This window comes from Amblyraja radiata, chromosome 20 (genome assembly GCF_010909765.2).
Source record: "Amblyraja radiata isolate CabotCenter1 chromosome 20, sAmbRad1.1.pri, whole genome shotgun sequence".
NCBI lineage: Eukaryota > Metazoa > Chordata > Chondrichthyes > Rajiformes > Rajidae > Amblyraja > Amblyraja radiata.
In genome coordinates, this window is record NC_045975.1 from 26216842 (window position 1) to 26230788 (window position 13947).

Sequence of the window (13947 nt, forward strand, 5' to 3'; positions counted from 1 at the left end):
GGTAGGGACTTGGAAAAGCAGTTTCCCCCTTCCCCCCCACCACCCCCCACACATAAAAAGATTAGGCCCCCTGACTGTACACTTACCGTACTAAAAATAACAAAAAAGAAGGGAAAAAAAACGGACAGCTGCAGGACAGGCAGCCGTTCAGGACAGCGCCTCCTCCGGTTAGCATGCAATCAAAGCTTTTCACTATGCCTCGGTACATGTGACAATAAACTAAACTAACCAAACACATAGTTGGCATCTGGAATGAGCTGCTAGAGGTTGAGACGACAAGAACATTTAAGTGGCATCTTGACAGATACTTCAAAGAGCACGCCTTTGAGGAATTTGGAATTAATGCTGATGTAGATTAGTGTAGATACACATAGCCAGCATCATGGGCCATTTTCTATGCTGTACAACTCTTACACCAACTGCCTCCATCACCTTCTTAGTGCATTCTCAACTTTGTCGCCAGGATTTAGACACCTTTGCCATGGGGAAATGCGTCTTATTATTTATGCCTCTCAATTCTCTATACCTCCTCCCCTTTTCCTTCTTTCTTTCCCCACCCCCCATCAGTCTGAAGAAGGGTTTTGGCCCGAAACGTCGCCTATTTCCTTCGCTCCATAGATGCTGCTGCACCCGCTGAGTTTCCCCAGCAATTGTGTGTACCTTCTCTATACCTCTATCAGGTTTCCCTTCAGCCAAGGAAATCAAACCCAGCCTTCCCAGTCTTTCCTCATAACTGAAATATTCCATCCTGCAACTTCCAATTCAATCTCATCTGCACTCTCTCAAGTGCAATAACATCCTTCCTACAATGTGCAACCAGAGCTGCCCACTATATTCCAATTGTGGTCTAACCAAAGTTTTATAAAGTTGGAGGAAGACGTCCTTTTGGAAAATAAGAATAGATGCATTATAAATACATGATTCTCCCCCTCAATTTTCTTTTACATTTCCTAACCTAAGAATGCTTAATGGCCAAGACTAAAAAAATTAATCTGCTCTTGCTGACAAAGAATCATTGAGGAAATTAAATACAGCTGGTCCATGGATAACATTCACTACCAAATACACAGTGCAATCCTGACTTGTCAGGCATACCATAAAATATAGTAACATTTGAACATAGATCAAAATACACCCTGTCAAAGATACACGTAAATACATTTATTGTTATACCACTGAATAAAATAAAAGGTATCATCAAAAGTTTACCAATATCTTTTGCTTTCCGGGGTATTGGTCGTTTGAGATGCAAAATCATTTTTTTGGCATCTAACCGAATTTCAAGTAAGTTATTCAGCAAAGCTAGTAAAGGAGCCAATGGAAAGGCTGCAACAAATATTGTGGTGAAACTATACTGAATTGCTGAAAAGGAAAAGTAACACAAAAGTTTTCACAAAACTGCAAATCAATAGCTAATATTCATTGTCAGAACCCAAGTAATGATTGCTTGCCAAAGCACTGGAGACTACCTACGTACCACAAGTGGAGCCAAAGCCCAATTTACGTGTAACCTCATTCTGAGGCCATAATGAAGCTCCAGTTTTTTGTATCAATTGACATAAAAGATTCCAAGAAGCTAAGTGAATGAGAACAATTGGCTTCTCAGAGTGTTCTGGTAATGCCATATTAAATTTTGTAAATCAGGGCTCTCACTTAATTTTTTTTTCCCTGTTGCCAGCCGGGTAGCCGAGGCGCTTTTTTGGTTGCCAAATGATAGTTTAGGTGGTCATTTAAGAAAGCCTGCATGACACGTGCGATAATGTGCTCGGACGAAGTGCATAGTTACCAGTCGGAATTATGCTCAATGAAGCATTCACATACTATTTCTGCTTCAAATAAAGTCACAAACTAAACATATTCACCAATCAAGACATGATATATACCACAATGACATGCATCAAAATTATAATACAGTATCCCAACTATTTTTACATGTTGCAATTAATACAATTTCTATTATTTCTTTCCACTTCCAAACAAAAATGTGGTTGGATTATTCAGCGTATGATCAACCTGTGTCAATAAATCCTGGACCAGGGCTTGAAATTAACGGTTGCCCGGTTACCAATGGCCACCTAAAGTCCTGCCGGGCAACCTAAAGGCCGTGTCATTTTGCCCGGTTTGACACTGCAAATACTGGTTTATACCGAAGATAGACAAAAAAAACTGGTGTAACTCAGCGGGTCAGGCGTCATCTCTGGAGAAAAGGAATAAGTGACGTTTCGGGTCGGCAGCGGTGACGGCTGTAGTGCAGGGTGAGAGAGGTTCGGAGCGAATGATGGGCCACACAGCAGTGGCGGTGGCTCCACCTCCTCTTCCTCCCGCACCCCGCCCGCCCTCATAGCGGGAGGAGGAGGAGATGGAGCCGCTGCCGTGCGGGGCCCGTCATTCACCCTGACCCTCCATCACCCTACAGCCTACAGCCCTACAGCCATCGCTGCCGCCGACCCGAAATATCAATTATTCCTTTTCTCCAGAGATGCTGCCTGACCCGCTGAATTACATCAGTTTTTTGTGTCTATCTTCGGTATAAACCAGTATATGCAGTGTCAAGCCGGGCAAAATGACACGGCTTTTAAGTTGACTTTAGGTGGCCATTGGCAACCGGGCAACCATTAATTTCGAGCCCTGGTCATGAGTTCTATACATTTCTAAAGCATCCCAGTTTTAGTAAATGAAGCAATGTATTTGAATTTAAAGAACTTACCCATTTCTAAAAACTCTTCGAACAGAGAGTAGGAGTTGACGTCAGCTAAATTATAATTTTTAATCCAATGCCTCGTTACCTCGTCTACATTGTCATTTGAGAACCTAGTCTGATACTTATTCCTTTTATATTTTAAGTATCTATAAAACAAACATAAATAAAAGTACACAATTTTAAGCACATTAAACTCTGTGTGAATTCTAATTAAAATACAATTTGTACTTCTGAAACAATACCAGAATTCAGAAAACAAATGTTTTGCAATAATAAGCACGTAGCTAGCAAGACATTTATTGCTAGCTCTAAATATGGTAAACAGACCAGCATACAATTTTCCTATTTATAAATTTTATTCATCCTCAATAGTGTCAACCCCTCCAACACCATTCAATAGCCACATACGTTTTGGAGATCAGAGGGATATTGGGTCTTTGTACAAATAAAAGGCAGCTAACATCTCTGAAAGTGAGGCAGGAGAAGCTGCAGATGCTGGAATGTTGAGCAAAAAACAAAGTGCTGGTGGAACTCAGCATGCCAGACAGTATCTGTGGAGGGAAGGAGACAGACAATAGTTCAGTTCGGGACACATCAGAGTGAAGGAGTAGAGGGGAGAAAGCTGGTTTGGAGGTGAGGGAAAGTGGTGGAGCAAGAACTGGAAAGTGACAGGTGGATTCAGGTAAGGATGTGTGATTGGCAGATTAAATAGGTGAGGGAGAGACGGGTGGTGATTGTAACCAAGGCTGGAGGTGAAGTAGAACCAAATGAGTGCAGATATGGAATCTGATTAGGAAGTAAGATGGAGAGTGAAATGTTGAACCAGACGGAGAAATATTGGTTGGTAGGGAAAGGAAGGGAGGAAAATGGGGAAGTCAAAGTAAGGAGGAAAGGAAGATGAGCAGATGCAAGAGGGGAAAGGAATTGGGTGACAGAGGTAGTGGAAAGTAAGCTGTGTATTCTCCAATGATTTAAATCATGTCTTGCGTAATGACGGTAATAACAGTCAGAGGTAGATTATCTCAGCCCCAGGACACTGCTGCAGGAGCTCCCGTGGGCAGCATTACAGGTCGAATCATCTTACTCTACTTCCTTCATGATCTTCCTTTCTTCATATTGTCAAAATGAGGAATGTGCACTGATAATTTCCTCAGAAATTAAGCATTTGCCAACAAGATTTAGGCAAGCTGATAAATGAAAAATGATACTTGCATCACACCACTTCATTGCAATCACAAACTGCAATCTCTAGCTCTGGAAAGGAACACCACTAACCCAATACCGCTGCCAGAATAATGGGATTTTAAGGTCAAGATAAACTCAATATTTTTAGGAACTTCAACTTAGAAACCTGAAGTGCATAAGATAGTGCCGGAGACATGGTGACTCTTCGTAAACTGCCTCGGTGAAGTCTATTATTCTCACACTATAAATGTTGCACTTTTGTACTTATTTATGATTGTGCTTATGTATATTATGATTTTACTGAATTGTATGCAAAACAAAATAATTCAGTGTCCAAGTGACAATAAAGTGCCATTGACGAGCAGCAGGCACAAGGGAACACCATTGTGGAGAGTTAATTTAAATTTTGTTGTATGAATAAATACAGCAAAAGGCATGTATGGGCCAATAGATCTGTGGATGATGCAGTCAACCTGGGCCTGCACTTCATCCTCCAGCACCTAGACCGCCAGGAGGCCTATGCGAGGATTTTGTTTGTTGATTTTAGCTCTGCATTCAACACCAATGTGCCAGAGCTACTACACTCCAAGCTTTCTGAGTTGACTGTGCCTGAACCCCGCTGTTGGTGGATCACTAGCTTCCTGACAGACAGGAAGAAGCATTTGAGGCTGGGAAAGCACACCTCGGACCCGCAAACTCTCAGCATAGGAGCGCCGCAAGACAGCGTACTCTCACCTCACCTCTATTCTCTCTACACCAATGACTGCACCTCCAATGACTCCTCTGTCAAGCTTCTCAAGTTTGCGGATGACACAACCCTGATTGGACTGATCCAGGATGGGGAGGAATCTGCCTGCAGACAGGAAGTGTCACAGCTGGCATCCTGTTGCCATTGCAACAACCTGGAGCTCAATGCTCAGACAGTGGAAGTGATTGTAGACTTTAGGAGAACTCCCCCTCCCCTCACCCCACTCACCATTAACAACACCACAATCACATCTGTGGAGTCTTTTAAGTTCATGGGAACCATCATATCCAAGGACCTTAAGTGGGGGGCTACCATCAATTCCACAGTCAAAAAGACACAACAGAGGATGTACTTCCTGCGGCAGCTGAGGAAGCACAATCTGCCACAGGTAATGATGGTCCAATTCTATACGGCCATCATAGAGTCTGCCCTCACCTTCTCCATCATGGTCTGGTTTGGCTCAGCCACCTGTACCCGGAGGCTGCAGCGAATTGTCCAATCAGCTGAGAAGGTTATTGGCTGCAACCTTCCCTCCATTGACGAACTGGACACTGCAAGGACCAGGAAGCGAGCGGGTAAGATCATCTCTATACCCATCATCCTGGCCACAAACTCTTTGAATCACTTCCCTCTGGAAGGTGACTGTCAAAGCTGCCACAGCCAGACATAAAAACAGCTGTTTTTTCCATGAGTAATAGCTCTACTCAATAACCAAAAATCTGTAGCCTCCTTTTTCTCTGGTATTTTATTTAATGCACCTGTTTAATCAATAATGTTTTATTATTAATGTTTTATGTATCATTCTTAACTGTCACTGTATGTCATGGTGTCACTTGTGGGCAGAGCACCATGGTAAATTCCTTGTATGTGAATACTTGGCCAATAAACTTATTAATGAATTAATTCATTCATTCATGTACTCACTGCCTTTTTAGTTTATTAGCAATCTCTCGAAAAACAATTGAATGACAGTTAAAAACTGGGCGTGAATAATGTAAAAATTCTCTTAGATCATTAGAAGGAAGGATTGAGAGACAATTGGATGCTAAAAAGTACGCAAAGAAATAACACGGTTAAGACATTTGCAGCAGTCATTAATGAATTGGGATATGTTGTAAAGCTATTTTCCAAAAAAGTCGCAAAACTGCTTTCTGACTATACTCTGCAGAAAGGCTTTCCTTTAGGTGTGGTTCCTTTCCTATCTTAATGTTCCCTCATTCTGCTCCCATTCTAGAGTCCCAAAGACAGTCCAATGAGAGCATCCACATCTGCAGCCAGGTTCCTTTAGAGGCAGTAAGGAGGTCCACGCAATTCCTTTAGAGGCAGTAAGGAAGTCCACACAAAGGGAATACCCTGGTGTTATAACGCAGGAAAAAAAGCTAAGTAGACATCAACGATTTGGAACAGTATAGTAGCAGCGTACGTTAGCCATCCACTATAATACAAATCACTGTACTTTTAGAACATGTAGATTCATATAGAAACACAGACATAGAAACATAGAAAATAGGTGCAGGAGGAGGCCATTCGGCCCTTTGAGCCAGCACCGCCATTCATTGTGTTCATGGCTGATCGTCCCCAATCAATAACCCATGCCTGTCTTCTCCCCATATCCCTTGATTCTACCAGCCCCTAGAGCTCTATCTAACTCTCTTAAATCTATCCAGTGATTTGGCCTCCACTGCCCTCTGTGGCAGGGAATTCCACAAATTCACAACTCTCTGGGTGAATTTTTTTTTTCTCACCTCAGTCTTAAAAGGCCTCCCCTTTATTCTAAGATTGTGGCCCCTGGTTCTGGACTCGCCCAACATTGTAGGTATGCTACAATACTTACCTTCAGCGGCGCTGCAATTCTGCCACTGGCCGTGTGCGAGATTTTGGCGCGTTTGAGGGGGGGGGGGGGGGGGGGTTAAAACGCGTTTTTTTTCCGACCTGGTCCTAAATTATATTTTGTTGGAGTGCAAGATGTTGCTAAAGAATCGTTCCGATGGGCGTTCTTTGTGTTTTTAAATAAAATTTGCCCGACAAGTTAATCGCTGGAGTGATTTTAAAATCAGCTTCTGAAGCCGTCAATGCCGACAACGGGGCCAGATTTTATGTAGGGGACAGGTAAAAGAAAGTAGTTTATTTTTATGTATAAAAGTGTTTCTTAATCACAGGGATGTCCTTCCTCAAATTAGGAGACTAAAACTGTACACAATACTCCAGATGTGGTCTTACCAGAGCCCTATACAACTGCAGAAGAACCTCTCTACTCCTATACTGAAATCCTCTTGTTATGAAGGCCAACATTCCATTAGCTTTCTTCACTGCCTGCTGTACCTGCCCGCCAACTTTCAGTGACCGGTGTACAAGGACACCCAGGTCTTGCTGTGCCTCCCACTTACCTAACCTAACCCCATTGAGATAATAATCTGCCCACTTGTTTTTGCCACCAAAGTGGATAACCTCACATTTATCTATTATACTGCATCTGCCACACATCTGCCCACACACGCAACCTGTCCAGGTCACCCTGCAACCTCCTAACATCCTCTTCACAGTTCACACTGCCACCCAGCTTTGTGTCATCCGCAAACGTGATAGTGCTGCTCCGAATTCCCTCTTCCAAATCATTAACATATATGGTAAACAGTTGCGTCCCCAACACCAAGCCTTGCGGCACTCAACTCGCCACTGCCTGCCATTCTGAAAAGGACCCGTTCACTCCTACTCTTTGCTTCCTGTCTACCCACTAATTTTCTATCCACGTCAACCCCCTACCCCCAATACCATGTGCTTTAATTTTCTGAAAGTCGAGATACACTTCATCCACTGGCTCCCCTATCTGAAAGTCTAGATACACTACATCCATTGGCTCCCCTTCATCCATTTTCCTTGTCGTATCCTCAAAAAATTCCAGAAGATTAGTCAAGCATGATTTTCCTTTCATAAATCCATGCTGACTTGGACTAATCCTTTTACTGCTATGCAAATGCCCCATTATTACCTCTTTAATGATTGACTCCAGCATCTTTCCCACCACCGAAGTCAGGCTAACTGGTCTGTAATTCCCCGTTTTCTCTCTCGCTCCTTTCTTGAAAAGTGGGATAACATTAGCTATCCTCCAATCCACAGAAACTGATCCTGAATCTATTGAACATTGGAAAATGATCACCAATGCGTCCACTATTTCTAGAGCCACCTTCCTGAGGACCCTGGGATGCAGACCATCAGGCCCAGAGGATTTATCATCCTTCAGTCCCATTAGCCTACCCAATACTATTTCTCGCCTAATTTACTACATCAATGATCTGGATGATGGTGTGGTAAATTGGATTAGTAAGTATGCAGATGATACTAAGATAGGTGGGGTTGTGGATAATGAAATAGATTTTCAAAGTCTACAGAGAGATTTATGCCAGTTGGAAGAGTGGGCTGAAAGATGGCAGATGGAGTTTAATGCTGATAAGTGGGAGGTGCTACATCTTGGCAGGACAAATCAAAATAGGACGTACATGGTAAATGGTAGGGAATTGAAGAATGCAGGTGAACAGAGGGATCTGGGAATAACTGTGCACAGTTCCCTGAAGGTGGAATCTCATGTAGATAGGGTGGTAAAGAAAGCTTTTGGTGTGCTGGCCTTTATAAATCAGAGCATTGAGTATAGAAGTTGGGATGTAATGTTAAAATTGTACAAGGCATTGGTGAGGCCAATTCTGGAGTATGGGGTACAATTTTGGTCGCCTAATTATAGGAAGGATGTCAACAAAATAGAGAGAGTACAGAGGAGATTTACTAGAATGTTGCCTGGGTTTCAGCAACTAAGTTACAGAGAAAGGTTGAACAAGTTAGGGCTTTATTCTTTGGAGCGCAGAAGGTTAAGGGGGGACTTGATAGAGGTCTTTAAAATGATGAGAGGGATAGACAGAGTTGACGTGGATAAGCTTTTCCCACTGAGAGTAGGGAAGATTCAAACAAGGGGACATGACTTGAGAATTAAGGGACAGAAGTTTAGGGGTAACATGAGGGGGAACTTCTTTACTCAGAGAGTGGTGGCTGTGTGGAATGAGCTTCCAGTGAAGGTGGTGGAGGCAGGTTCGTTTTTATCATTTAAAAATAAATTGGATAGTTATATGGACGGGAAAGGAATGGAGGGTTATGGTCTGAGCGCAGGTATATGGGACTAGGGGAGAATACGTGTTCGGCACGGACTAGAAGGGTCGAGATGGCCTGTTTCCGTGCTGTAAATTGTTATATGGTTATATGGTTAATGAAAATTTCTTTCAGTTCCTCTATCCCCTTAGATCCTCTGTCCTCCAGTACTTCCGGGAGATTGTTTGTGTCTTCCTTAGTGAAGACAGATCCAAAGTACCTGTTAAACTCTTCTGCCATTTCCTTGTTCCCCATAATAATTTAACCTGTGTCTGCCTTCAAGGAACACACATTTGACTTTGCTACTCTTTTTCCCTTAACATATCTAAAGAAGCTTTCACTGTCCTTCTTTATATTCCTGGCCAGCTTCCCGTCGTACTTCATCTTTTCAGCCCGTATTGCCCGTTTTGTTTCCTTCTGTTGTCCTATGAAAGTTTCCCAATCCTCTGGCTTCTGGCTACTCTTTGCTGTGTTATACATCTTTTCTTTTAGTTTTATTCTATCCTTAACCTCTTGTCAGCCATACCTGCTAGGATCCCTTTCCAGTCTACCTTGGCCAGCTCCTCTCTCATGCCTTCATAGTCCCCTTTGTTCAACTGCATCACTGACACTTCTGATTTAACCTTCTCCTTCTCAAATTGCAGATTAAAACTAATCATATTATGATCACTACCTCCAAGCGGTTTCTTTACCTCAAGTTCTCATATCAAATCTAGTTCATTGGACAACACTAAATCCAGAATTGTCTTTTCTCCGGTCGGCTCCATTACAAGCTGCTCTAAGAATCCATCTCGTTGGCACTCTACAAAGTCTCTTTCTTGGGGTCCTGAACCAACCTGATTTTCCCAGTTTACCTGCATATTGAAATCCCGTATCACTACAGTGTCATTACCTTTGTTACATGCCAGTTTTACCTCCTGCTGCCACTTACACCCTACATCCGGTCTGTAGATAACACCAATTAGTGTCTTCTTCCCTCTGCAATTCCTTAACTCTATCCACAGTGACTACCTCATCAGTCCCTATGCCTTCCCTCTCAAGGGACTGAATTCCATCCCTCACCAGCAGAGCTATTCCATCCTCTGCCCACCTGCCTGCCCTTTCTATAGGATATATAACCCTGAATATTAAGTTCCCAGGCCCGATCCTCCTGCAGCCAATTCTCGGTATTCCCCACAATGTCATATCTACCAACCTCTAGCTCAAGCTCATCTACTTTCCTTCTTATACTTTGCGCATTCAAATACAATACTTTTAATTCCTTACGCATCTCACCTTTCACGTCGATCCCTATTACACTTGGCCATAGTCTCCTATCCCTTTGTGAGCTTTATTTCCCGTTAATGCAGGGGGTCATTAACTATCCCTTTACTCCCTTTCCCTTTAACTCCGTCCTTGACTATCCCATTTGACAACCCCCCCCCCCCCACTTTATTTAGTTTAAAACCATCTGCGTTGCAGTGGCAAACCTGCCTGCCAGAATGCCGGTTCCCCACCTGTTAAGGTGCAATCCGTCCCTTTTGTACAGTTCCCCCTTACTCCACAACAGATCCCAGTGGTCTAAGAATCTAAATCCCTGCCCCCTGCACCAGTTCCTCAGCCACACATTCAGGCCCTATATATCCCTGTTCCTGCTCTCGCCAGCACGAGGAACTGGAAGCAAACCGGAGATAACCACCCTGGAGGTCCTGCTTTTCAGCACTTTTCCAAGCTCTCTAAAGTCACGCTTCAGAATATTCATCCCCTTCTTTCCGACATTGTTTGTGCCAACATGCACTACAACTTCCAGCTGTTCACCTTTGCCCTTGAGGATTTTCTGCACTGTCCATGACATCCTGGATCCTGGTATATTTAGATAGATAGATATAATTTATTGCCACACAACCAGGGTTGGTGGAAATTTGGGTTGTCAGCAGCAGTACAATAATAAAGAACACACAATAAAACTGTAACACAAACATCCACCACAGCATTCATCACTGTGGTAGAAGGCACAAAATTTGGCCAGTCCTCCTCCATTTCCCCCCCGTGTACAGGACCCGAGTCCAGAGTCAGTCCAGGATCGGCTCTTCCTCACCGTAGACCGCGGCTTTAGATTGTTGTAGGCCGCAGGCCGGCGGTCGAGATTTAAAGTCTCCGCCGCAGCCAGAAGCACCGTAGACTGCAGGGCCGGCGGTCGAAGCTCCCCTCCAGGGGTGATGGTAAGTCCATGCCGGCCCCGCGGTAAAAGTTGGCCGCGGGCTGGCAGTGATGGCTTCTTCTTCCCCCGGGTCCCCCACGGGGATCCCGGGCTGTAGACGCCGCACCAGCTGGAGCTCTGCAGACCGCGGCTTCAGGCTGCGACTTCAGGCTGCCGGCTGCCCCGGGCCAGCGAAACGGAGCGCTCCCCTCCAGCGAGCCCCAGCGAGGGTCGCCCGGGGCTTCAGCGGGCGACCCTATATATTCCCGATATAACCTCTCAAGTACTTGAAGTCAACAAACAAGTACATCCAAAAGTTGCAACATGACAAACGGAGCCTTCCAGATGATTTTGTTGATGCTGCGAAAAACTGACTGACATGCTGAACTTCCTTTTAAGATGGCACCACAGAATGACGTGAGGGTGAGAAATTAATTCATAATTAATGGGCTAGGTTTTGCAGAGAAATCCAAATTATTTGTAAGGAAACTTGGGACACTGCTTGTATTTCTTGATATCTGTTTGCCAGCAATATTTTAAATGAACTTATCTGGTCATGGATTCAGCAGGGGAGTGCAAATTCCTTGCAATACTCCAGAAGTTTATATTGGAGAATCTACTCACTGAGCCCCCTCAAGTTGATCTTGTGCCATTTCACTCATTTCAAGGGAAAGGAAAGTCTTCGATATAGGCAAGTTTCAGATAATTTACATTTATAGAATCAAGTTGTATATAACACTTGTATATAAATCTCAATTTATTTAATTTAATTATAAAGAACAATTAAGAGAATTTAGAATGGTTTCTAAAGATCAGGCATACTAATATGCTTGCCACCTGAAGAAGGGACCTGACCCAAAACGTCACCAATCCTGTTTCTCCAGAGATGCTGCCTGCCCCGTTGAGTTCTCCGGCAGTGTCTACACTAATATTCAAATTGAGTTTGGTGCTGTGATTTTACCTGTGAAATATGAGATTGTGGCGTCAGCCTAAACACGTGATGAAGCCGAATTTTAGTTAAAATATAAGAAGATATTAAATTGGCTTCTGGGCTAGTTTACAGCTTATATTTGGTCTCAAATTAGGCTTGGCTCAGGTTGCGGGTGTGTGAGATAGTAAATCCTATAACATTGTCTCCCAAGTGAGGAAGTGACAGAGAAAGAAACAGCTAGTCACATCTTTGAAGTAAGATGCCATAAACCAAATGGCCTATGTTTATGAGGGACCAAGTGACAGAGAGGAAGCAGTGAAAGAGCTAGGGTGATCTCTGTGAAGATAAAATGTCGTAAACCAAATGGCCAATGTTATCTTGTACTATGTAAACAAAATGCCTTTAATGTAATGCATTCTGTGGAAACCTTTTCCAGTACCTCTGACCATGACTAATGTCTGTGGAATGTGCTAAGGGGACAAAAAAACCCTATTTAATGCAATGTAATTCTGTTGTTCAGAGAGGTGGACGGAGGACGGTCAAGTGTCTGTAATGGTCACTTGACTGGAGTTCTCCCTCCCTTCCATCGGCCGATAATAAGTAAAGTTGTGAACTGGTCTACCAAACAGTTTGTGTGGTGTCTGTTTATTAAGAAGCGAACCTGGTTTAGTAGTTATAAAAGTAGCTTTTTCATTGGCGTAGTTATGCAGGCCTCGCTGGGACCACATCAACAGCTGACTGTGCAAGAGGTTGCAGAGGTTGCCGGGATTGGAAGGGAGATAACTGAGCTCTATCGGCCCCCTTGTACGACCGACTCCCTAGAAACTCCCGGGAACATATGTGATCCTTCATCAGACATTGAATTGGTTCCCTGCCGAGGTTCTTAGAAGCAGACAAAGGTGAGACCAGTTGGCTTTATATGTTTTTTTTAAGAAGGGATTGTGTATGTATTTTTAAGACAGAATTGTGCATGTATTTTTAAGAAGGGCTTGTGTATATTTTTAAGAAGGACGTGAGTGGTTTCTCTTTCTCTCTCTCTGTCTATCTCTCTTTGTTTTTTTTTTCTCTCTCTCTACTAAGGGCTCATCGGCCTCATTGAGACATCCGTGATTTGTCGGGTTGAGATACGGGGGGTGAGGTGTGCGTCTGGCTTATTGAGACATCTGAAGAGTTGTCGGATTGAGAAATAAGTGGCGTTGTATATTAAGTTTAAAAAGTCTGCCAGGTTGAGAAACTGGGGTCTCGAGTAGCGAGTCGGCCTGGTTGATATATTCGGAACAATTCGGAATTAAAAAGTCAGCCAAATTGAGAAACTGGGGTCTCAAGTAGCGAGTCGGCCTGGTTGATATATTTGGAACGATTCGGAATTAAGAAGTCTGTTTTCTCTCTCTTTCTATCTATCTATGGGGAATGCTCTGGATAACAGTCCAACATATGTGTTATTTGAATCCTAAGTATAATAAGAAATTTAGAATGTTAAGTTACAAGTTGACCAAACGGTTGGGGGATGAAGCCTGGCCAGTAGGGGGAACATGGAATGTAGAGACATTTATATGGGAAAGGAAGGCAGGAAAGGAATGGAGGAAAGGAATTAAAACATGGAAAGCAGAAGCAGAGAAAAGAAGCATGAGGAGAGTATAGAGTTCGAAGTTGGATGGATACTGCATGTAAGAAGGGGATAGAGTTAAGACACAAGGATAGCACTAGGAAAGGATGGAAATTATTGCAACTAGAATGCCAGTGGGCAGAGGAACAAGAGAAAATAATTAAAAGACAGACAGGAGGTGAGAAACAGGTGATGGTTAGTAAAAAATAAACCCAGTACTGGTAAATCCTCTGGAGGAGACTTCATGTCTGGCACGACGACCCTATTTGGTAATGAAGATGAGGAGTTAGATAATCTTGGGAGATGACCACCTCCCTATGCCCTACCAGTAGCAATGGCATCTTTACCTGGGACAGTTCCGTCAGTAACATCCCTATACCTTGAAGTTCTGACCTTACAAAGCTCCCCAGGATTGGGAGCACGGGAATGCCTTTCTGTGCGTAATTTGTTTAAGGCATTGATG

At 43.4% G+C, this 13947-nt stretch overlaps 1 protein-coding gene across 1 annotated transcript in view; it reads right to left on the reverse strand.

Annotated features, from left to right (window-relative positions):
* Window positions 1-13947, reverse strand: part of LOC116984763 (anoctamin-9-like) — a 75466-nt gene that overhangs the window by 12386 nt on the left and 49133 nt on the right. Inside the window, exons 8-9 of the mRNA XM_033039126.1 lie at window positions 2708-2847; window positions 1210-1362 (exon numbers count right to left, since the gene is read on the reverse strand). Of these exons, the coding sequence (XP_032895017.1) occupies window positions 1210-1362; window positions 2708-2847 (293 nt within the window). The remainder of the gene's footprint in view (window positions 1-1209; window positions 1363-2707; window positions 2848-13947) is intronic.